Source organism: Lithobates pipiens, unplaced genomic scaffold, assembly GCF_037356315.1.
Source record: "Lithobates pipiens isolate NorthernLeopardFrog02 unplaced genomic scaffold, aLitPip1_a1.2 Scaffold_3, whole genome shotgun sequence".
NCBI lineage: Eukaryota > Metazoa > Chordata > Amphibia > Anura > Ranidae > Lithobates > Lithobates pipiens.
In genome coordinates, this window is record NW_027507790.1 from 8,574,177 (window position 1) to 8,600,785 (window position 26,609).

A 26,609-nucleotide genomic window follows, 5' to 3' on the forward strand; every position below is an offset into this window, starting at 1 on the left:
TCTGGAGCCCGGCTAGGCCACTATGACCTTAATGTGCTTATTCTTGAGCCACTCCTTTGTGGTCTTGGCGTTATGTTTTGGGTCATTGTCATGCTGGCAAACCCAGCCACGACCCATCTTCAGTGTTCTGGCTGAGGGAAGAAGGTTCTCATCCAAGATTTTACAATACATGGCCCTGTCCATTGCCCTTTCAATGCGGCAAAGTTGGCCTGCGCCTTTAGCAGAGAAACAGCCCCAAAGCATAATGTTTCCACCTCCATGCTTGACTGTAGGGATGGTGTTCTTAGGGTCATAGTCAGTATTTTTCTTCCTTCAAACACAGCGAGTCCAGTTAATGCCAAAGAGATCCATTTTGGTCTCATCTAACCAAAGCATTTTCTCCCAATCCTGCTCGGAACCATTTAGATGTTTATTGGCAAACTTCAGATGGGCCTGTACATATGCCTTCTTGGGGAGGGGGACCTTGGGGGCGATGCAAGATTTCAATCCATAGTGGAGTATTGTGTTACCACTGTTTGGCGAGTGCCTTGAGACCAATCACTCCAACAGTTGTCTCTCTCACCCAGCTTCTTGTCGATGGTCTTGTAGCCCATTCCAGCCTTGTGCAGGTCTACAATCTTGTCCCTAACATCTGATATCCTTTGACAGCTCTTTGGTCTTGCCCATGATGGTGAGGTTTGAATGGAGAACAAAATTCTGTGGACAGGTGTCTTTAATATACATAAGGAGTTATCCTTCGGAGCACCTTCTTAAATTGGCAGGATGAATCTGTATACCACATGGGCACATGCTGTAGCCAGAATTTTTGTTGGTTGGTAGGGGATCAAATACTTATTTTACTCACTGAACTGCAACTCAATTTATAAAATTTGTATCATGTGCTTTTTTCTGGATTCTTGGTTGATAGTCTTTAAAATACACCTATGATAGAAATTATAGATCCTTAATTTCTTTGTAAGCAGCCAAACTTACAAATTCTGCAGGGGATGAGCACATTTAATCTCACTTAGGGCCTGGTTTAACATTCCCATACACGTCTATGGAAATGCAAAACCTGCTTGGAGCCAAGTGAAATGCAGATCAGAAGCAGATCAGCTACAGGACAAATGCACCCATCAATGAATGAGCGCTGAAGAGTCTAAGCCCTGGTTCACATTGATGCTACTTTAAAATCGTGCTACTTCACTTGAAGTAGCACGATTTCAAAAGTAGCAGGTCCGGACGATTTCAGGTGCTACTTGAAAGACATCTGTGTGGCTTCATGCAAAGTCTACTGAAGTCGCACCTGAAATTTGCGAAAAAGTAGTGCAGGAACTACTTTTGCAAATCTGTGCGGTGCCGCACATATTGGAATGGTGCCATTGCCAGCAATAGGCTGCGACATGACAAATCGTTCCAATGTCAACCAGGGTTTAAAAGGATGTCAGACTGATGTGTTCAACACAAGCTTAATGCCCATCAACACAGGTCCAGAGTTTTCATAACAGCTTAGTTTCATGTGATATGTCCAAGAATAGTTTTGTGATGACTGCTGGAAATTCTAGATCTAAAAACACTAGTATTACATACACAGTTCAATTTTGACAGAAGGAAAACTGAGATTTTTGAGAGACAAATTATAATGGATCTTTCTGAAGAAAAAAAGGCAACTGCAGAGCTTCTTCAGGAACATTTTACTTGGGTACACTTTTTAATGATTTTTCCAATAAGAAAATGCTTGATATCCACATGGTCATATTATTTAGTATGACACAGACTAACCATCAAATTTAGCAAAAACCAAAAAGCAGCGATCTCAGTTTTTATCCTGGCATCTCCTGCAGGTGAAAAATGGAATTGCAAAATGACTATTCCTGGTGCCACGGAGGCACTGCACAGTTAACACAATATAATAAAAAAATGTTAGTGTCTAGGGACCTCTACACATGTGTGGATGGTTACTAAGACAACCAATCAGGTTTAGTGCCACTTTAAATAGCCAAGTAATCCTGTTTGAATTACCTAGTATGTGCAATAGCGAATAAAATTGTTCTAAGAATCTATTAGGTTCCGAAGAAATTAAAAACTGTGCATGGACCATTAACCCTACAGAGGTCGTTAGGCTACATATACAAAGTCTAAATGGATTTCAAATCAGTGGCCTAGCAGTGTAAATGAAAACCATAACATGCACATTCTTAAACATATTCCCCAGTTTCCATTTTGCAGAAAAGAAATATGCACAAGGGTCACACATCTAAGAATAACTCTCTTTCTTAAAGTACACCTAGCAGCAAATATATTTCCTGCATGCTAAATATGTAAAGTCCTCATATTGCTTTGTAGATAAGACAATAAATGAATGATTTCCACCGCATGCAGACAGTTGGTGACATCATTTTCCTGAAATCCTCCTCTCAAACAGTCTTTGAAAGGCTGCGTATAGGTACAATCACTTGTCTAGACTCTGGAGCTGGAACCTTGATTTATCAAAAAGTACAAGTGCTGCTGTACATTGTGACATAAACAGAAATTAGCTATGCAGACTTACAAAATACTGATCGATCTGCTGAAATCAATGGAACAGAAAAATGAAAAGGTGTGTAACAGATTTAAGCAGAGTATATCCCAAAAGTTTTGGATAATTATTTTAAAAAGTTAAATGACTTACCGTATAGGCTGATTTGCTGGTGATTTCCAATAGCTTTTGTTTGGCTCTGCGTTCAGACTCTCTGGCTTCTTGTAAATCTTGCTTCAACTGCTCTGCTTCTTTAGCTCTTAGACACAGATAGAAGTAATATCATTACTGTGTGTGCAAAGTGGGAACCCCCTGTTTAAAGTTTATCAAGTATTTGATTTTCAAACATGTTTCCACATGAAGGCTTTATTAAATTTCTTCCGGAAAGTCACGTGGGTTTATATTTATATACTGTACCAATCAATGGTTTACAGAATGACAGTTACATGGTTGGTAAGGCTGAAGAAAGGCACCAGTCCATCCAGTTCAAACTGTGTGGGTGTGAATGTGTGTTTAGTGTCAAGAATTCCCATAGCTCTATATTGCATCCACTAAGATGCCCATCCAATAGTTTTTTGAAAATATTGACACCCCCTGCTGACACCGATTGTGGAAAGGAATTCCTTACTGCTCTGACATTAAAGAACCCTCTCTACGCACTTTAGGTGTAAACCACTTCTCCGCAAATTTCATTGAGTGGTTGCGTGTCTTTAAGCGCCCTGAAACTAAAAATTATTATTTTTTACCTTAGGGTAGAATCACCAAATTTAAATATTTGTATATCGCTAACATATCTCCTGTACTGCGTCTCCAGGGAGAATATGTTTAATGCTTGTAGTCATTCCTTGTAACTGTAGTCCTCCAGTCACCTTATTAGCTCAGTTACCCTTCTCTGGACTCTCTCCAGTTCCAGCACATCCTTCCTGAGGACTAGTGACCAGAACTGGATGACATACTGGAGAAGCAGCCGGATGAGTTTTGTAAAGTAGCCGAATTATCCATTGAGTAAATCCCTTTTTTACATGCCAACACTTGGCTTGCTTTGCTTGCTGCAGATTGGCATTGCACACCATTGCTGAGCCTGTGAGCTTCTAGGACCCCCAGATCATTTTTCCAACCTGGATTCTCCCAAAAGTTCTCCCCCTAGCGAGAAACTTGCATTTATATTTTTATATGCATTACTTTACATATTGCAACATTAAACCTCATTTGCCATGTAGCTGCGCACCCCATTATTTTATTGAGGTCTTCTTGTAAGTTTTCTATATTCTGTGCTCAATTTATTGCCCTGCTTAGCTTTGTATTGTCAGCAAACACTGAGATTGAACCATTTTATGCCAACCTCTAGCTTGTTTATGAATAAATTAAACAGAATTGGTTCCAGGGCAGAACTTTGGGGTAACCCACTTACCACTTCAGTCCATACTGATTACTCTCTATCACCATCCTTTAAAAGCACCCCTCTCACAAGTTTTCTATCCAGTTACATATCCTACGGTCCAATCCAACAAACCACAATTTTTAAATTTGATATTTCTGGGAAAATGTAGCAAATACTTTTGCAAAATCTAAATATACAACATCCATAGGCCTCAGGCCTTCTTTTATCTAGATGACAGGCCACTTCCTCTTAGAATGAGAACAGATTGTTCTGGCAAGAACGATCTTTCAATAAATCCATGCCGATTACTACGAATTATATTGTTTTCATCAGCAAATTCTTGGCTGTAGTCCCATACATCTAATATTTTACATACCATCAATGTTAAACTGACAGGCCTGTAATTTCCAAGTATATATCAGACCTTTTTTAAGCATGGGTACCATGTTGGCTTTTCCCTAGTCAGCTAGTACCATTCCTGTCAGTATGCTGTCCATAAAAATTAGGAACAACAGTCTGGCTATAGCCTGGCTAAGTTCTTTAAGGACTCTTGGGTGTAAGCCATCAGGTCCTGGAATTTGGGTTAAGATTTTCAAATCCAGTTCTGACACTGGTTTGTGTTCTCCACAAGGATACATTCTGTGTTGTGTTGCGAACAATAAAGTCTTGATACTATACCCCTCCCTCCATATACTTTGTAAAAACGGAGGAAAAGAATGAATTTAGTACAGCTGCCTTCTTCTTGCCTTTGGTAATCAACTTCTCCTGATCATCCTTTATGGGGCCAATATGCTCTGAGTAACAGCAAGTCCAGACATCTTTGCACAATCGCTAAATTTGTGTACATAGCAATGCACATATAGCCCAAAGCTAGAATGAAAAACATATGGACAAAAAGGACAATCATTGCCATTGACATTACCCATTGGCTCATAAGCACGTCACCGTACCTTCTTTCAGACTCTTCTGCCATTTTGAGTGCCAACATCTCTGTCTCTAGCACTTTCTGTTCCATGAGCCGCTTTTCTTCTTCACTGCGAATGGCTGTAGCTTTAATTCTCTGTATCTCCTGCTCAGCCTCAGCTGCTTTTTGGGCGAGCAGTTTAGCTTCTTCCTCTGTGATTTGAGCTTTTTCTGCTAGCAAATCTGCTGTTTCTTCGGACCTCATCTAGATGGAAATAAAGGTAACTAACAATTCTATCCATGTCCAAGCATGATGACTCATGAGTCACTTCTTATAAATATGGCTTATCCCAGCAGTATTCAAGTCTCACCAAAGCATCATTGGCCATTTGTGCCTCTTCCTTCAGCTGCAAGAGTCTTCTTTCAAGCTCATCACGTGTCCTCTCAGCCTCTTCTCTCAATTGCTTTTCCCGTGCCAGCCTCTGACGTTCCATCTGCAGGGAATTCAAAATTGGTTTTAGCATAACCGCTTTGGATAACTCAAACAAGATAAAAAATTGCAGTTTTCATCAATAGTCAGCAACAAAGCTCAGTAAATGAGATCAATGCACTTGTGCACCCAACTTCTATTGTTGCTGTAATGACCATATACATTGGAAACAGAGCAACTCCATGGCAGTGGAGGGAGCTGAACTGAGAACTCTGGCAAATGTTTCCAACAGATAAGAAGCTTTGGGATGTTTTGGTCTATCAATAACCACCCATAAATAAAATTTCAGTACTGAATGAACAGATCTATTAGAAGTTGATTAAGCGAAATACTAGGGGTGCACCGAATGGAAATTTTGGTGCCAAAAGCAAAAATTAAGGATGCACTAGGCTGAAAACCAATATTAAAAATTACAGTTTTATAGTTCTAATATTTATAGGTTTATATACAATTGTATTATATTTAACTTTTTAATATCAGATTAAATTAATATAAATTTATTGTTGGCCATTATTACCACCTTTAGTGAAAAAAAAGTAAAGAAAAATGCAGTCTGCAGTCTCTAACCATCTCTTGTATCATATCTGCAATCTCTTAAACTTAAACTTAGTATTAGCAAAATTTCCATTTGGTGCACCTCTAGCAGACATGATACAAAAGATCAATCCAGCCTCACCAGTGCCCGTCACATGCAGCCTACCTGTACCCAGCAGCCTCACCAGTTCCCGTCATATGCAGCCTCATCAGTGCCTGTCACATGCAGCCTCACCAGTGCCTGTGCCCAGCAGGCTCACCAGTGGCCATTATATGCAGCCTCGCCAGTGCTAGTCATATGCAGCCTCACCAGCACCCATCATATGCAGCCTCACCAGCACCCATCATATGCAGCCTGCCAGTGCCCAGTTGTCCCACTAGTGCCCATCATATGCAGCCTGCCAGTGGCCATTAGCCCCACCAGTGCCAATCATATTCAGCCTGCCAGTGCCCAGCAGCCTCACCATTGCCCTTCATATGCAGCTTGCCAGTGCCCAGCAGGCCCACCAGTGCCCATCATGTGCAGCGTGCCAGTGCCCAGCAGCTTTACCAGTGCCCAGCCTGCCTCCTGTAATCACGTCATGCTGATTCAATGTGTTCGTTTGGCCAGGCAGTTCAGCTCTGTGACACATGGAGATTGCGGCGAAGGGAAGGAAGATGAAAAAACTGTTTTCAGCCGATAATTCTCGGCAGCCGAAATTTCGGTGCACCTCTACTAAATACATGTAGGCAATAGAACCACAGCATACTCCTATGTACATCAACAATATATTCAGCAAATTAGAGAAATTCTCATGGAATCATCACATTCTTTTACCTAAAGCAGGTTATAGCGTTAAACAATAGATCAGCCGTCATTAAATGGCGGCCCGAGTCCGGACCGAGCGGAGCTTCTGCCCGGACCGCTGTACCGCCAGCGTAGTAAATTACAGCAATCACTGGTTTGCTGGGACCGTGGGTTTCCCCAGCAACCAGTGACGCTGCGCGCATGCGCCCGCCCCCTGCTCCTGGCCGCGTCTCTCGGACCTGAAGAGACACTCACGCTCTCGAGCAGTAGGGGTGTGACGTCACATGCGCCCCCCCGCTGCCCCCTATTCCCGGGTCCTGGCTCTCCTTGCCAGACAGCTTCAGTTGTGCCCTCCCTCCTGCAGTTAAGGTATGTGGGCACATTAGTGATCATTCATGAGACTGTTTTTATTGTGCACACTGTTGGGCATTTTAAGGGGCACACTGATAGGTATATTATTAATATGCACAATGCTGGGCTTTTTTTGTAAGGAGCACATGGGTATATTTTTTATGTGCACACTGATGGGCATGTTTTGTTAAGGTGCCCCTTAACAAAATATGCCAATCGGTGTGCACATTAAAAATATACCCATCAGCGTGCCCCTTAAAATAAAATGTGCCCATCAGCGTGCCCCTTAACATAAAATAAGGGTCACGCTGATGGGCACCTTTTATGTTAAGGGGTACTCCGATGGACAAATTTTATTTTACGGGGCACGCTGATGGGTATATTTTTAATGTGCACATCAATGTGCATATTTTGTTAAGGGGCACGCTGATGGGCACGCTGATGGGCACAAAAAATGTGCACTACAAAATATGCCCATCGACGTGCACATTAAAAATATACCCATCAGCATGCCCCTTAAAATAAAATGTGTCCATCAGAGTGCCTCCTAACATAATAGGCGGCCATCAGTGTGACCCTTATTTCATGTTAAGGGGCACGCTAATGGGCATATATTTTTTTTAAGAGCAACACTGATGGGTACATTTTATATTAAAAGGTGCACTCTGATGGGCACATTTTAAGTTAAGGGGCGCGTTTTGTTGTGTCTATCAGAGTGCCCCTTAATATAAAATGTGCCCATCAGCATGACCCTTATTTTATGTTAAGGGGCACCCTGATGTGCACAGTTTATGTAAAGGGGGACTCTGATGGGGACATCTGATGTAAGGGGACACTGACAGGAATGTCTGATGTAAAGGGGCACTGTGATGGGGGCACCTGATGTAAAGGGGCACTGTGATGGGGACACCTGATGTAAAGGGGCACTGTGATGGGGACACCTGATGTAAAGGGGCACTGTGATGGGGACGCCTGATGTAAAGGGGCACTGTGATGGGGACGCCTGATGTAAAGGGGCACTGTGATGGGGACGCCTGATGTAAAGGGGCACTGTGATGGGGACGCCTGATGTAAAGGGGCACTGTGATGGGGACACCAGATTTAAAGAAGCACTGTGATGGGGACACCTGATTTAAAGGGGCACTGTGATGGGGACACCTGATGTAAAGTGACACTGTAAAGCTATCCTATTTCCAACTGTCCACATGTTTAATATTGTAAATGAAACTTGACAATAAATATTCTTGAAATGCTAAGGAAATTGTACATTTCTCATGTTTTTGATATACAGTGACTACAATCTTTGAGTCATAGCACAGACTTGAGATTCGTACCTCCCCCCAAAGAAAATTTTGGCGACCGGACCTCCTTGAATTTTAACATAAAAAGGAAATACTCTGGTCTTGCTTGACATAATTACTTACATATACACAGTACAAGCGTTTTAGGCATGTGTGAAAAGATGATATAAAAAAAAAAATAAAAAAAAAGAAGTGTTAATAGTTAATTTTATACCATACCATAAGGAATGCATATAATTGGCTGTATGTTTGGGGTTGTTGTCCTGCTGCACAATAAATCTATGGTCAATGTCATTAAGAACCATTTTTAGGGTAAAGACCGACAAGGAGTCCTGGAAGTGATGATGGTTTGGCCCCCACAGAGCCCTGATCTCAACATAGAGTCTGTCTGGGATTACATGAAGAGATAGAAGGATTTCAGCCAGCCTACAGCCACAGAAGATCGGTGGTTAGTTCTCCAAAATGTTTGGAACAACCTACCTGCAGAGTTCCTTCAAAAAAAAGGTGTGCACAACAGTGTGTACCTAGAAGAATTGATGCCGATTTGAAGCCAAAAGGGTAGTCACACCAAATATTGATTTGATTTAGACATTTTCTGTTTGACTATTCTTATCAATTTACAAAATGTAAAGTAAACAATTTAAAAAAAAAAAATACATATTTTTGAAAGAATTGTTATTTTAACCACTTGACGAGACCAATTTTCAGCTTTCGTTGCTCTCACACTTTGAATGACAATTACTCAGTCATGCAACACTGAACCCATCCGGAAGGAGCGTGCCCCAGGGGTGCGCGAGAGGGAAATTCTGGGAGGATGTCCATGGACCGCGCTGTAGCCGTCTTTTGGCTATGGACCAGTCAGCAACTGGTTAAAAGCATTTCTTCACACCTGCCTAAAACGTTTGCGCCGTAATAAACATACACACACCCAGGATGGTGCAAACAATTAAGGCAGGTGTAAAAAAAAATGCTGTACATTAAAGAAAGCTTTCAGGGAAAAATGTTTAGTTTATTTAATCAAAAAAAAAAATTATATATATATATATATATATATATATATATATATATATATATATATATATATATATATATATATATATATATATATATATATATATATGAACTGCTGCTGTTTTGAAGGCAAAGGGTGGTCACACCAAATATTGGTAGGATTTGGATCTCTCATGTATTAATAATAATTTATTATTAATATATTATATATATATATATATATATATATATATATATATATATATATATATATATTTAATAATAAATTATTATTAATACATGAAAGATCCAAATCCTACCAATATTTGGTGTGACCACCCTTTGCCTTCAAAACAGCATCAGTTCATCTAGGTACACTTGCACACAGTTTTTAAAGGAACTCGGCAGGTAGGTTGTTCCAAACATCTTAGAGAACTAATCCCCGATCTTCTTTGAATGTAGGCTGCCTCAGATCCTTCTGTCTCTTCATACTCCATGTTGTTGAGATAAGGGTGCAGGGTGGCCAGACCATCACTTCTGGGACTTCATGTTCTTCTTTACACTGAAGATAGTTTGTAATGACATTGGCTGCATGTTTGGGGTCGTTGTCCTGCTGCCGAATAAATTTGGGGCCAAGCACACATCACCCTGATGGCATGGCATGATGAGCAAGTATCTGCTTGTATACCTCAGCATTGAGGACACCATTGATCCTCACCAAATTTTCAGTTTAATTCGCAGAAATGCAGTCCCAAACTTGCAAGAAACCTCCACCGTGCTTCACTGTGGTCTGCAGACATTCATTATTGTACTGTTGTCCAGCCTTTTGGTGAAGAAACTGCCTCCTGCTACAGCCAAATATTTAAATTTTGACTCATCGGTCCAGAGCACCTTCTTTCTGCACATGAGGTATGGCTTTTTGGCCTCAATTCTTCCATGAAGACAGCTTCTGACCAGACTTCCCTCAACAGTACATGGGTGTTATTTGGTCTCATTATCAGCTTCTGTTCAACGAGCATCCCGGAAAATCAGCAGCCGATCAGCATCTAATCAGTGCTCGCAGCCATTGCCTGCAAGTTATGGCAGGGGGTGGTCACCCTGTCAAAACACAATAGCACAGCCACTGCCTCCCATTTTATTTTATTTTTTCAGCCAGCTGGGTTGATGAAAAATAAATAAAGAAATAACTTCCTGTGTGTACCAGGCTTTACAGAACTATGATGACCTGAGTTTGTGGAAGTAACAACATTACTACATGTGTAGAAATGACAGATTAGTGAGAAACTACACTGCAGAAAGACCTTGATCAGCTTATCATTCCAACATATAGGTGGCAATGTTTTCAAATGAATCTTATCTACCAAAGCAGAATTTGGAAAATGCTTTGTGCAAGCTTAGTGTATGTGGTATGGCCAATTTCAAGCTTTCGGTTGGTCACAGATTTAATTTTATCCTTTCAGCTTTTTTGGCTTGGTTTTAGATATAGTGGGGAAACTCTAGAGTATGGGTGTCCAACCTTTTGACCTTCCTGAGCCACATTGGAAGAAATGGAATTGTCTTAAGCTGCACATAAAATGCACTAACAATAAGGATAGCTGATGAGCAGAACAATTTGGGCAGATCATAATTTAAAGTAGACTATAGGCAAAATTCTGTTTTCAATTTTGGATAGAGTAAGGGGGGAGAATTATAACCCCTGTCTGTTTATTTTTTTGCCTTCTGTGCTCCATTGGGAAGATTTCCCTTAATTTCCTGTCCCATAGCCAAAACAGGAAGTGAGATGAAATCCCAGCAAAGGCAGCCCCTTGGGCCCCCAGGTCACCAGGACTAGTGTCCCCATTGAATAATTTGCCATTACTTTCCTGGGGACAACCTAAAATCTGAGACTTTTTTTTACTTCTACTTTAAATTGATAATGGTAAATAGGACAAATGGAGATGGTGAATCTCCCCAACAGGTTTCTAATCCATTTTCACCCTATCCAAAACTTTAAAAACTGATGACATGAACGAGGCACGATTGTGAAAAGTGGAGTATTTTTCTTTGGGAAGATAAAACTCATAAAAGTCCAGTAAAGAGACACTCTCAAATGTTTCTTTGGTTGCATGTGTTCACTAAGTATAAAAGCATTTATTCAAAGAATTCCAGAAAAATTCAGCATTCTTAAGTTTATGATTTTGTGTTAGGCCACATTCATAGCTGCCTTAGGCTGCGGGTTGGACACCCTTGCTATCTGTGTCCTTTTCGAGAAGCTCGCCCCTGACTTCTTTAAGGAAAGGTCAGAACTTCTGAAAATGTTCATATCACTGTCTGTGCCGTTCATAACAACGCTTTGTTCAATTTCCTTCTTTTTTTTTTTTTTTTGAGCAACTCATTGATATGACGCGAAGTAAATTTTTCCCAATGGGGCCATAGAGAAGTTACCTATGAAAAGGAAACAATAAAAGGTTCCTCTAAAGAGGATAAGTGATACATTTAGAGTAGCAATGTGTTTTAGAGGTCTTTATATATACAGGTTTATATCTAGTGCATAGTTTCTATAAGCAGACAATCCATTTAAAACTTGGACTACATTTTGGAGTGAATATAATGCCGAAAATGAATGCCAGCAGGAATATCCTTAATGAGTCTAAACTGCTGAGCATAACATAGTGTTTTAGCTAGGTGACTGCTCCTTGCTCTTGAGGGTCATAACAAACACAAAGATCCCAAGGAACCCATAATCTAGGAAAACCTCTAATTAAACGTAAATGATGACATTGATCATACACGCGTAGTGTATTACAGTCTCATCTTTCACATGAAAGAAGGGTCAGGACCAGGTCCACTCATTTTCATTAATATGCAAAGATATTTTCAAGTTGTTCCTATTAAAAAAGTTGCGGCTGAAGGAGGAAAATTAGTTATCGTAGGCTTCTTTGCAAGCCTTGAAATGCTGCTGTAAAGATATTTTTTCTCCTAAAACATCTCCTTTCATGTTAAATACAATCATACTACGAGGTTTGTGTGTGCGCTATGTTTGAAGATGTATTTTTGAAGTATGCTTTATTAGTTCTGCAGCTAGAGCTTTCCATTTTCTCAGTGATGAAGTCCCAGATAAGGAATCGCATCAAATTCAGAAGACGACAGCATAACTAGTAGGAAGGCAGATGAGTCAATAATTGTAGGTCCACGCAAGGTATCCAAAGTGGACTTTGCAGGCAAGGCAAAAACGCATTTCAGCTCTTCTATGTAGAAAATAAAACGACATTGGCAACAGCACTCCATTTTATACGTATCCCCCTCAAGGAATTTTATCTGGATATAAAATCTTTCCATTTACTTTTCATAGTGTGCACACTGATGAGTTCAGCAGCATCTGTTGTACTATCAGGCTTTTCTTGTTAAATAATCAAGACTTTTTATGGGTTTACAGATGTTCTTTTATAAAACAGAAGCAGGAGGAAGGTGCTCTATGTGACCAGCTATACTTACAAGATCCCAGGTACAGTGAAGTAAATTGAGCCTTGAACAATACCTTACAGTAGATACACTGCCCATTATCTATTAAAAGCTATAGGAGCATTATAGGGATTCCTGTACATTAGCTTCTAGCATTGCCCGATGAAGCAGGAAGGGTTTTGTACCTCCATTCGCCCCTTATAGTCTGCACTATGTTTTAGACAGACGCTAGCAGACAACTGTTCTGTTCTTTTTACCTTTTGTGGCTCATTCCGCCTACTTTAACTTCTATAAATCTCTTTGCAATGTACTTTCAGTTATCCATTACTGCAAGCACACAAAAAGCTTTTTATTGCTTGTACAATATGTTCTCTTATAATACTTCTATGTAATAACTATGCCATCAAAATTTACATGTGCCATTGCAGCTTTAAACTCAATCCAAGTACAGCACGAGAAGAGCCGCTAAAGAACGAGAGCGAAGGTCAGAAAAAACTGGCAGTTATTACGAATAATACCAGCTCTTTCTTCAGAAAGGCAACAGTACTTCCATTCTGAATGTTAAAGCCCAACTCCAGAAAAACTAAAAACCCTCCCTTGAAGTGGGGCTGCATTTGCGTTGCAGGGGTTAAATGCTCAGCTATGTCTAGGCAATAGGAAATGCAGATTTAGTTACCCGATTTTCCACTCCCCGGCAGACAGCACTCCACTATAATCCAGTCCGACAGTGGGGTGCTGTTCCTTGGCATCCATGCATCCAGTGCAATCAGTATGGATGACATCAGGGTGCATCTAACCACCGGAATTTAGTGGAAGCCGCCAGAGAATCTGATAAGTAAACCTCTTCACATTCCCTAAAAATAAAATATCTGACCATTGCAGTGCAGGCGCAGCCCCATTACAAGGGAGGGTTTTCACTGTTTCCTGAGTGGTAAACTAATTGTTAAAGTGGTTGTATACCCCCAAATTTTATTTTTTATTTTTCTACACCTGTAAGGAAAAAAAAGGCATAATGAGCTAGCATTATACTAGCATTATGAAATACTTGCCTTAGAACGAGGCGTCGGTAACTTACCTGGTCCACGCCGAGGGAGCTGACACGTTGCCTCTGCATGTCTTCCGGGTATTGCGGTTCCAGCACTGAGTTGCTGGAGGGCTTTCAGCAGAGAATCCCCTGTGCACATGCGCCGCTGAAGTCAGCGGCTCATTGCAGGCGGAAGATCTCCTAAACCATACAGGTTTAGGAGATATTCTTTTTACCTACAGGTAAGCCTCATTATAGGCTTACCTGTAGGTAAAAGTTATACAATCGACTATACAACCACTTTAAATGTAGAGCAGTGGTTCTCAACCCCAGTCTTCAAGTATACCCAACGGGCCATGTTTTGGGAACATCCCTTAAATAAAATAGCTCTTATCAATACCATATCATTGATATTGATTTAACCACTTCGGCTCCCAGAAGGATTTGTATTCACCGCTCCTAAAGCGCAACCTTCCCATTGAAAACAATGGGGCAGCACTGTAAAACCACTGGAAAAGCGCAGCAGGCGATTTAGTTTCTAACACTTTTCCGGCCACTAGCAGGGGTTAAAACATTATCCTTCTGAAATCCATCTGCCCTTAGCTGAGGCAAGCAGGAGGAGCTGTACTTAGCTAAGGAAAGCCTCTCCTCCTGATGAAAAAGGGGAAAAAAATGCACAAGACTCCTCCTGGGATGTATGATATCATGTTGGCCTAGGCCAGAAACCAGGAAACTACTAAAGAAATGTAAAAATACAAAAAAATATATAATAGAATATACTCTCCCATCTATTTACCAAAGCTAGCAACGCAAGTATTAAACATGGTTAAAGTGGTTGTAAAGCCTAAACATTTTTTAACTTAATGCAAAGAAATGCATTAGGTATCAGCATTCCCCCGCCCCTTTCCCAGTACTGGCAATCAAAGCCAGTGACGAGAGTGGGGGGCAGGGCTGAGTCCTGCTGTGTGTGTCAATGGACACAGCAGTGGGGTTCGGGTGGGAGTGGCTTCCCATGAGGCACTGGACAGAGTGAAGGGGAGGGGCCAGGTGTGCGAGCAGGGGACGCAAAAAAGAGGTGGTTTGCGGCCACTCCATGCAATTCCATTGCACAGAGCAGGTAAGCATAGACTATTTTTTTTTTTACCTTTACAATTGCTTTACTAGTATCAGACTGCTTCCAGTCCCCAGCAGCACCCTGCTCCCTACTAATTTTCCAATAAAGTCTATGAGGTGGACATACGGGGCTGCTAGAAACAGGACAGAGCCCATCCTGCCAAAAGCAAACATGTCTGGGGTTTTAAACTACAGAGCATCAAGGGTCGAAAAAGAACTGAAACGCAGAGGATGTATTAATGTATCAATGTGTGTTCGAGTAAAATAACCCAAACTTTATTATTAATGAAAATAATAATCACCACAGATTTTGCCCAGGGTGCAGTCTAAGTAACCTAGATGTGGCATATTCATTACTGAATAAAGTATAGGATTTCAGTCACCAGCAAGATAAAGGAATTAAATACGCTGCTTCCCTAAAAATAGATCAAAACAAGGTTTTTAGACATTAGAAGAGCACCCAAAATGATACTTTACTTGCTGGTGGAGTTCAGTGAGCCAAGTAAGCTTTCAATCTACATTACAGTTCTTGTATGTATGGGGTACTCCCTTAACAAGATGTCCCTGTCATAATTCCCCATTCTATTCCCATCCACAGGGGATCTATAGCATTTCTGCCCTACTCCGTTTAGGGGCCTCCTAGTGGATTTCCCATTATATAAAATAAAATTCCAACCAGAAGAGTGGAGCCCCAAATCATTGACCAAGACAGGTGTACAGACGTGAGAACTCAAAATGGACAGATCTTGCAAATACAGTTCCTGAGGCCAGTAAGAAACCATATATTGGTTTATTTCTCTTGCATCTACCAAAAACTGAAATATCAGTTTTGGGTGAACTGACTCTTGCATTGATTAGACATTACAGCATTAGTTATAGAAAGTTATGCTACATTAAGTTGAGCACACACTCGAGAGAAAAGAAAGAAAGAAAGAAAGAAAAAGAGAAAAGAAAGAAGAAAAAGAAAGAAGCAATGTCCAATGATACCTGCATTGCAGCAGGATAAAAATGTCTGTCAAGAGCTCAATAAAATCAATGAATTCAGGTAAAAAACGTGGTAGAAACTAGAAACCAGCATAGACTGCCTAAAATCAACTGACTATATGTGGATTAGCCTCATCTCTACAAGGATACGGACTGCTACACTGATGACAAAGAAGTCGAATTTTCAAAGCAAGCCTGTCAAAATCCTATAAAAGAATTACCTTCATGTGAAACTTCCAGTAACAGCTCGCAATGGGAAAAAAATACGACAAAAATTATTAACAAGCAATATTTCATTTTGATGAGGAATGCAATCTGCGATCTGGTGAGTCTAAGGGAAGACAACAGTGTAAGGTGAATGCTAGGGCTGAAACAACGAATCGATTAATCGACAACTAATAGATTATGAAATTAATTCTTTTCATAATCGATTAATCGGCCAGTAACATAATGGGGTTAAAAAAAAAAAAAAAAAAACTAAAAATGAGCCCTTTATAGTACAAAAATAGCAAATAATCTACTGTAAATACCACTTTCACAGTTCTACAGTTAAAAAAAATTAACCCCTTACAGTAGTGATTATCTGCTTTTTGTTGTAGCATAAACGGCTACTTTTAGTTTTTTTTTAACCCCATTATGTTACTAAACGTCTTAGACCTGGTTCATATCTATGTGTTTTTTGCAGAAATGCACTACAGTTCATTTACATGATTTCCTATGGGACACGTTCACATCTATGCTTTTTTCAGCCGTTGTGTATTTGGAAACGGTCAGAGGCTTTTTTTTTTTTAGAACGCAAAACAATGCTTTTTTGTTTCAATGTACTTCAATGGAGAAGCTGTGGTAAAGCATGTAATGAGTTTTGCAGCAAATTGTGCTTTTTAAATCTGCCCAACACCAAATTGGCCAAAAAAATGCAAAAACTTAAATCACAGCAAAATCACGTCCGCAAAAATCAAAACGCACAGCAAAAAGCACTGCAGACTATACATTGAATGTACAGCACAAGGTGGCTCAGTGACAGTACAGAGCATACAACATAGTGTAGAACAGGGGTCTCCAAACGTTCTGAACAAAGGGGCAGTTTAATGTCCTTCAGACTTCGAGGGGGTCGGACTGTGGCCAGTGGGAGCAGAAAATACCCTGACGTCTCTGGGAGTAAAGAATGCCCCATAATTGGTGCCATTGGGAGGCATATTGCCCGATTGTTGGTATTATGGGAAGAAATGGTGCCCCATCATTGGTGTAGGTGGGAAGAATAGGGCCCTGCAGTTGGTGTCAGTGGGAGGAATAGTGCCCTGTTGCTGGGGCAATGGTAAAAATGGTACCCTATTGTTAGTGTCAGCGACAGGAAGTGTGCCCCATTGTTGGTGTAGAAGGAATAGTGCCTTGTATCAGTAGGAGGAATACTGTCCCGCGTGCCTGATAAAGGCAAGTAAAGGACCACATCTTGCCCCTGGGCCACAGTATGGAGACCACCGGTGTAGAGTGATGGGAAGCTGAGTGTAGAGTGGTTACCAGTACAGTATACAATGTAGTGTGGTGTGCAGTATACAATGAACAGCATAGAGTGGATTAGTGTACAGCACAGTGTGGAGCAGTGCATAGTATTTATAGGTGTACAGAGTGGATTGGTGTCAGTACAGAATGTACAGCGCGGTATACAGTACAGAATGTACAGCACTGTACAAAGTAGAATGGTGTGCAGTACACAATGTAGCATGGATTGTGTACAAGGCAGAACAGTACAGTACAGAATATAGAGCACAGCGTACAGGGTAGAATAGCGAGCAATACAGTGTAGAAAGTAGAATGATGTATAGTATACAGTACAGAATAGTGCAAGAGTGGAACAGAGTGCATTTAATCACATTTGCTTTCCTAGCCCGTGCACCAATCCTAACTTTATGGGCCTCGTCTTTTATTGAAGGTAAGTGCACTTTCAGAAGGTAAGGCTGATAAGGTGTTATGTTATCAGCAGCTAAAATAAGCTGCAGAAAGCCTTGGTAAACCGCTATTAGAATCAGGGAGATCTGCTCAAGTTGGACATTTTCAGCTAATCTTCCACTGTAGCAGAAGCCTTCAGCTCTGAAGGTGTTAACACAACAATATGCATGCATATCAAAGCTGAGAAGAGGAAATATGCTGAGCCATATGATGAATGCACTGTAGGATGAGTGGGCAATGGGATGCAGGAGTGTGAGCTCAGTAGAGGATTTACACATAGCCAACTAGGAAAGGGGGCATTGAGGTCTTACTAAACGCTGGGCACAGTGTGGGCTGCCGTAGTAAACTTTTTTGCTTTTCCTTTTGTTGCTCCTGTGAAATCCAACAGACACGCTAAAGACTTAAATCTACAGAATATCACTTGGAGTCATGTCTAAAAGTAATTACAATAGATAAAGCATTTAAAGGTTACAACCTTCACCTCAGTAATCTGTGCAGTTACAACAGTCATGAATCATCCTCACTTAACACTGCAACATCATTGCCTTACTACTTGTATTGGTCATGTTCCTGGAGCTCATAGTGGTCAATAAACATTGCGCACTGACATACACGAGTGACAAGCCTGTGCAAGGCAATGAGCACAGAAGAGAGAACAAAAAATAAATTAAAAAAACACACACACACACACACACGTATTTAAAGATGAATACTGGTATACACTGAAACAATTGAACAGTTTTTAATGATGGCAATTATTTTATTTTTTTATAAGTTAACGGCAATGATCTTTTATTATTTGTCAAATAAAAAAAAAAAAAGTGTAATGGCAGCGATCTTTAAATCTCTACATACACCCCGCTATCAATTCTGCTGGAGCATCTGAAGCCCCAAGACCTGCTAATATAAATCAACTGACCAAAAATAGATACCCAGAATAATTTGTTCTTCATGTCTGTCCTTTAGAATAATTAAGATTCAGTACAAGCTACATCTGTACCCACCTCCACCATTAGCAGATATATTACACCGAGGAGGAGTGACCATAAATAGCTCTGATTTTTTTCTGCAGAGCACATGCATGCCGATTAAAGGGCAAGTAAACCCCCCCTATTTTTTTCAGCCAAAGGAAGCTGCCATCTTTGCTTCTGTTTAATCTACAACTGCCATGCATGGTGCTGCACATGTGAACAGTTTAGACACCAGCCATTGGCTGGCTTGACAGTTTGCATGCAATCAAACACACAATGAGTGATTAACTGCAGTTAGGGATGAAGGTGCACCCCTGCATGCAAGTTGTCTGTGTCCACAGGCACATATCTGTTTGTAACCGCAGGTACTCACTCCATTTGTGATTGCATGCGGAAAGTGCAGATGGGAGATTTACTAAAACTGGAGAGTGCAAAATCTGGTGCAGCCATGCATAGTAGCCACTCCTCTAATTTCAGCTTGTTCAATTAAACCACTTGCCAACCGCCTTCCAGATATATATTTCGGCAGATATATATTTTGGATGCACAAACCGACATACCCGTAAATCGGTCTGTGCATGTGGTACTGCGGGCAGGCACGCTCGCCTGCAGCCTCGATATCCGCTGGCCACCTACGATTGTGGGAAAGAGCCAGAACAGGGATCTGTCAATGTAAACTAACAAATCCCTGTTCTGACAGGGGAGGAGATAAAGATCAGCTATTCCCAGTGATCAGGAACAGTGATCTCTCTTCTCCCAGGCACCCCATCCCCATACAGTTAGAAACACCTCCCAGGGAACAAAGTTAACCCCTTGATCGCCCCCTAGTGTCAACCCCTTCCCTGCCAGTACCGTTTATACAGCTATCAGTGCATTTTTATAGCCATGATCACTGTATTCTCACTGGTCCCCAAAAAATAAAAATCGCAGAAGTCCCTAAATTTTTCCTCTATTTTGTAGACTCTCTAACTTTTGCACAAGATAATTGCGATTTTTTTTTTAACCAAATATATGTAGCAGAATACATAGAATACAATAGAATTGGCCTAAACTGATGAATAAATTAGTTTTTTTTATATATTTTTTGGATATGTATTATAGCAGAAAGTAAAATTTTATATTTTTCCCCCCCAAAAAATTGTCTCTCTTTTTTTGTTTATAGCGCAAAAAATAAAAACCACAGAGGTGATCAAATACCACCAAAAGAAAGCTCTATTTGGGGAAAAAGGGACATCAATTTTGTTTGGGTATAACGTCGCGCGACCATATAATTGTCAGTTAAATCGACGCAGTACTGTATGGCAAAAAATGGCCTTGTTAGGAAGGGGGTAAATCCTTCCAGGGTTGAAGTGGTTAAAAGGACTTGTAAAGGCGGAAGTTTTTTTTTTTTATCTTAATGCATTCTTTGCATTAAGATAAAAAGCCTTCTGTGTGTAGCAGCCCCTTCATATAGTTACCCGAGCCCCCTCTCTGTCCACGAATCTCTCGGCCGTCCAAGACTCTCCCTCCTCATTGGCTGACACAGCAGCGGCGCCATTGGCTCTCGTGGCTGTCAAAGTCAGTTAGCTAATCAGGGGAGAGCCTGGGCGGGGCAGAAGAGCAGCTCCATGTCTGAATGGACACATGGAGCTGCAGCTTGGCACGGGTGCCCCCATAGCAAGCCACTTGCAGTGAGGACACCTTGACAGGAGGGAACGGCCAGGCGCAGCAAAGAGGGACTTAAGAGGAGGATCCAGGCTGCTCTGTGCAAATCAAAATGAAAATAAAACCTGGAAGCCGATTGGTTTCTATGCAGAACTGCACTCTCCAGTCTTGGTAAACCAACCCCATAGTGTCAGCGTATCACTAAATTGTATAGGCTTACTGCCCGCAGCTAATGGACAGGATCTGAGAAGCTGACCTGGGCAGTGTAAAGCCCAAACTGTTCACGTGCCCTTAATTTTTGCATGAGAGAGATATAGATATTATATATTTATATTACACACACACACACACACATTGCAGGAACTTGCAGTAAAATATGTGTTTTACTGCACCTTATCACAAAGCACAATACAGCTCAAGCGGGATTAAATCTAAAACTGGAAATGTAACATATTGCAGCTTACCACACATTAGAAGTGGTGGCTGCATCAGTTTTCTTTTTTTGTCTTTTCTCCCCTCAGTTTTCACCCGGTGAGCTGACTAGAAACACACCTCCTGTATTAGAATGCCCCCACTCTGGAGGAAGGAGCACACAGGGCACCTTTGGACAGCAACATTGTCTGTCTAAGGGGAGGGAAGTGTTAAGTGTTAGATGTACTAGCAGATTTAGATATGCTAACAAATTGAAGTCAAACGGAGCTAAAAAAAAAAAAAAAAAAAAAAAAAAAAAAAATTTACCTCAGTGGATGGATGATCAGAATGAACAGCAATCTCAGCGGCACGCTGAGACTACCATCAGTCAAGGCAGCTGGGGGATCCACACTTGAGAAGTCGGAATGGCGCGGTGCCTCGACTGATTCCAGTGACATCCTGAAGTCCGCTCTCCGCTGAAACCGGGTCACAGGAGTGCAAAACTAATTGCACTCCTGTGACCCTTAGGAGAAGCCCAGCCTAAAAAGCTCAGGTTAGACTTCTCCTTTAACTTTTTAATCAGTTAGAGCAAGCAGTTTTTACCCTTTTGGGATAAAGCTTTTACGTGATTAAAAAATAGATGATAATTTTAAAATCACCCCTACCAGTGTTAAATGGTTTGTCTCATCCATGTAACTAATACATTGCTGCATTTTTGAAAAACAGACTTGCTGACTGGATCACCAGATGAAAATAGAGAGCAAGCCTAAAAAAATAAATAAAAAAAACAAAAAAAAAAAAAAACGGATACAGCCATCAAGGCTAAGAATCAGTATGCCAAAATATAATAAAGTATTGCTTTTGGGTTTAATACCACTTCCAGTGCCTTACTCAAGGCACCTAGGCAGTGCACATCAATGTGCTTGCATTGTAACGTAATGCAATACATTTATGTGAACCACCTGTTCTAACACAACACTGCAGACCAATGGTAATAGTCCCTGGTGTCTTTTATATATAAAAAAAAAAAAAAAAAAAAAAAAGAAGGAGTTGTATACCTGGATATAGGGTTCAGGAACCTAATGCTGAAAAACAGACCAATAAAATTCCCAGAAATGCAGTGATATTTAAAAATAAGTAACTTAACATCCGTAAAAAATAAATAAATTAAAAAAATAAAAAACCACACACACACACACACACACACACACACATTGTAATATTTGAATGCTACAGTATAATTGTGTAAGGTTACAATCCAGAACAGGAGCTTGCAGCTTTCAAATATGGCAAAATACTATTCTATTTCTTATTCATACACTGCACCATACCTCATTCACCTTGGAAAAACAAGACAACCCAAGTGCTATAAATTGTGTACTCTGCAAAATTATACCATGAAAACGTTTGTCCTTATACAGAATATTGATCTCCATTACAGACACACCTGATGGCATTGGAGGTCAAAAGCGAATGCATTACAGAAATAAAAGTCATACAATATGAGCCGAGCAAGAGTTTGCCACTTTTTTGCCCAACATTTTTTCGAACAAGTTAAACCTGCAGAACATAATCTAAAAACATTGCACATTATGTACATCTAGGTGAAACCTAATCACTACATAGTTGTATATTAAAGCAGGTCATAAAATCTTAGCCTTATTGCAGTCAATTAAAATATAAAAACAGACAGAAATAGCAACAAATGCAATGCTGATAACAGAGCAATGTTATATAATAGTAATATTGCACCAGGTTACAAAAAAATAAAAAAAAACAAACACACATCTTGCCACAAAAAAATAAAAATGTAATTGTTGATGAAGGGTGGCCCCTTGCGGCTGAGGCTGGAATTGCAGAAAGATGCAGTGCAACTTATCTGTATGCTAGTCAGGCAAGTCAAATGGATGAGTGAGCGGGAGGAGAAGAGTCGATGTCTCAGGCCGTGTGTTTGAATGCTAAGTGCTGCAGAGGCGTCACACTGCGACGGCCCATTCCCTCGGATGGCATTAACATTCCTGTCCGGCAGCATCCACACTTAGCGCAGCTGTCATCAGGGGATTGGGTAATTGCAGATCACACTAAGATGCACAATGCAGAAAAGGACTGGGCCTGCCATCTACTTGTGCATGTGTGATACTCTGCCCTTAGCACAAAAGAGAAGGGAGCTTGGGTTAAGTGTAGTTACACTGTCCAAAGGTGCCATCAAATCCATCAAACTCTTGACTGGGAAACTACCATTTTCCATCGGTGGAGAAGTAATAGATCACAGGAGACAGTTTTCTACTTACTCTCTGAGAAGTTCTTCCATGAAGATCACCTGATGTTATGCTCTAACACCGGGACAATTTAAGGCACCCTTTCAATTCTTTAAAGTGGTTGTAAACCCTTACAGACCACTTTAACCTATAGGTAAGCCTAGATTAAGGCTTACCTGTAGGTCCATGAAAGATTTGCAAAAGACAGGCGCCCTAGACATCGGCGCGCGGGCGCACTGAGCATACCGCTGCTAACGGCAATATGCGGCATCCGTGCGCATGCGCGGGAGTGACGTCATCGCTGCTCCGGTGCTGTGTGTAGCCGGAGCAGTGATACCCGAAAGAAGATGGACGCTTCGTGCTACAGGGGACAGCGGTGGCATCGCTAGCTCCTGTGTCAAGTAAATGACACATAATGGGCTACTATGCGATGCATAGTAGCCCATTATGCTTTATGTTTGCAGGGAGACAAAGGAAGCAAACCTCAGGGTTTACTTCCTCTTTAAAATGCGAAAGATCTGATACACCGAGATGGCTTTTCTGGATCGTAACACCGCGCATCCAGGACAGCGGTATAAAATATTAAATCAGAAGCAAACCAAAAGCAGTAAAGAAAACAGCAACATAACGAGGGACGCTACAACTCCCACAAGCCAGTTAAAAGTGCCATTGGCAGCAGCAAGAAAAAAAAATAAAAAATTTATAACTATTAAATGCAAAAGTTTCAGTATATCTGTACCCATTTACTTAGTTTCTCATCTCACTGCATGCAGTCATTGTGAATTATTGTTTAAAATGTTGATGTATTTTATTTACATGTATATATACTCCGATCAGCCATAACATTATGGCCACTGACAAGTAAAGGGAATATCGCTTTACAATGGCATCTGAAAATTGGTGGGATGTATTAGGCAGCAAGTGGACGTCTTGTCCATGAAGTTGATGTGGTGAAAGCAGGAAAAAAAAAAAAAAAAAAAAAGGGCATTGTAGTTTGTTGTGTATGGGGCTGTGAAGCCCATGGTGACCCATGTCCACAGCCAAAAGCTTTTACAATGGTCACATGAACATCAGAACTGCACTACAGAGCAATGGAAGAAGGTGGCCTGGTCTGACGAACCACGTTTTCTTAGATCATGTGGTTGGCTGGGTGCGTGTGCATCACTTAGCTGGGGAAGAGATGGCACCAGGATGCGGTATAAGGAGGAATGTTGGCAGAGGCTTTGTGATGCTCTGGGAAATGTTCTGCTGGGAAAGTTTGGGTTCTGCCATTCATGTGGATGTTACTTCAGTGTCCATGCCTCAATGGATCAGGGCAGTTTTAGCAAAAGTGGGCCATACTCCATATTAGGTGGGTGGTCATAAAGTTATGGCTGATCGGTGCAAATTTACCAAATAATTGGTGACCATTACTGCACAAAGTTCTAATTTGCGCAAGATAAAAACAAAATAATTGCAAGAAGAAATTTAGTTCATGACAACACAGGAACTAACTTTACTTAAGTTTAAATGGATACTAAAACACACACTGTTTAATTTACATTGTCCCTTCCATTTCTGGATGTGGGTTATGGCACTGTAATTATTTTAATAAAAAGGAAATCGAAGTACCTTTTTCCTAATAGATATACAGCTGTCACATGACCCAGCTCTTTCCCAGCCTGTCTGCAGGGAAACAGGAGCTTCTGGTCCTCTGATGCTGGTCACATGTACCAAATAATAATAATAATAATAATAATAATAATAATAATAATAATAATAATAAAAAACATAGCCTTTGAGATAAAAATAATATCAATAAACTGTTTTAAGTCATCCTACAATTATATGTTAAATCAAATATTTTTTCATTTTGGCAATAACAAAGTGTGGGCCGATTTCTGCCAGTCACAGGTTGTGTCATGCCCCTCGAGCCTGTGTCTTAGAATAACAGGGAGGTGAAGCTTCTATCAAGATTTAATATCCCACCAGCTGGTTAGTGGGCATGGAGGGGAAGGGAGTGGGCTGTCTAGAGGTGTGCACCGAAATGAAGATTTTGGTGCTGAAACTGAAAATTCAGGATCCACTTGGCGGAAACCGAAAAGGATCATTTTTAGAAAATATATAATTGTATTATATTCAACATTTTAATTATCATGAATTTAAAATTAATATGAATTTACTATCAGCCATTAATCTGCACCTTTAGCACAAGAAAAGCTCAAGAATAATGCATCCCTTAAAATTCTATGCATGTCTTCACACTGGTCCATTGCGCGTCCATGTGATGTTAAAAATCTTGTTTGCTGAATTTTTAGACAGTTAAAAAAAAAATGCATCGAAAAAAAATGCACCTCCCCGAAATGCATTGAAAGACGCAGCAAGAAAGTTTTCAGCGCCATTATCAGCACCTTTTTCTCTATCGGCAAAATGCTGAAAGTACAATTTTCGTCTGACAGGTTTCGGGACATCGCTATCATTTACCACTGTGTACATGCCCACATGTGACATTCTATAGTCACATGGGCTGCTCGAATGTGATAGAGAGGAAATGCTCAACATAGAAACTCACTGAAAACTGAGCATGTGCAGTAGCTGCCAACACTGCTCTGCAAAATCCTTAGCTGAATTGGGGACATGGACAGAAGGGGGCAATAAAGAACAGCAGGACCAATCAATTGAGTATGAACAGCATATAAAACGTTTTATAGATGTTCTTTTTTTTTTTTCATGATGTGGGTTTAGTGACACTTTAAAAAAGCGCAGAATGTTGAAATATGACAGCCAATTGACTGACATTCTTCATGATCAAGGCCAAAGAAATAGAGAGGCTGACCATACAGGCCTCTTTCTAGAAATGATAATTTTTGTCTGACTTCAGTACTTACAAGTTACATACCCAGAACAAAAATTCTGCAAATTAGAGTCACAAGAGTATCACAACTTTTTATCTATATACTGGTTATGGATCACCAACTCATACAGCATTACAATCAAAGCATCAGGCACTAGCATTTTCAAAAGGAAAACGTCAACAATGACAGCGTCCATTAATCTATCATGGCAAACTAAGTTTAGGCTTGGTTCACACTACTGCAATGCGGCTTTGATGCAATTTACAGTGAGATTATATGGTTGGACTTTGCATACTCTATGAGGCCAAGCCATGCTGTAAAATTTCACCAATGTAGTGCAGGAACCTTTTCCAAAATCGCACCATTCTTAGTCACATTGATTAGAATGAGCACCATTTAAAACAATGGACATTTCTTTTGTCATGCAATCCTGATGCAACTTGACTAGCACAGAAGTTGCACTAGTGGGATGCGCCTTTACCTCTTGAATCCTGAAATATTTGTTGTGTGCAAGTCTCTCATCACATTTGTAATCCTTAAAAAAGGAGAAGTACAGCCAAAGCTCATTTGGCTGTACTTCATCAATGTATCCCAGGAGTGCAATTTGTTCTGCAATCTGCAATCCTGTGACCAGTTTTCAGCAGAGAGCATGCTGAAGTCCGCTCTCTGCTGACGTTCCTGAAGTCAGTCCAGGCTCAGCGTTATCACGACCATGAGTTGGGATCGGCCAGATCCCTGGACCAACAAG

At 40.6% G+C, this 26,609-nt stretch overlaps 1 protein-coding gene across 3 annotated transcripts in view; it reads right to left on the minus strand.

The window, feature by feature from the left end:
* NF2 (NF2, moesin-ezrin-radixin like (MERLIN) tumor suppressor) overlaps positions 1 to 26,609 on the minus strand; it is a 171,960-nt gene that overhangs the window by 77,931 nt on the left and 67,420 nt on the right. For all 3 annotated transcript variants that reach the window (XM_077461223.1, XM_077461222.1, XM_077461224.1), the window contains exons 12-14: positions 5,153 to 5,275; positions 4,829 to 5,046; positions 2,651 to 2,756 (exon numbers count right to left, since the gene is read on the minus strand). In XM_077461223.1, coding sequence (XP_077317349.1) covers positions 2,651 to 2,756; positions 4,829 to 5,046; positions 5,153 to 5,275 — 447 coding nt within the window. The remainder of the gene's footprint in view (positions 1 to 2,650; positions 2,757 to 4,828; positions 5,047 to 5,152; positions 5,276 to 26,609) is intronic.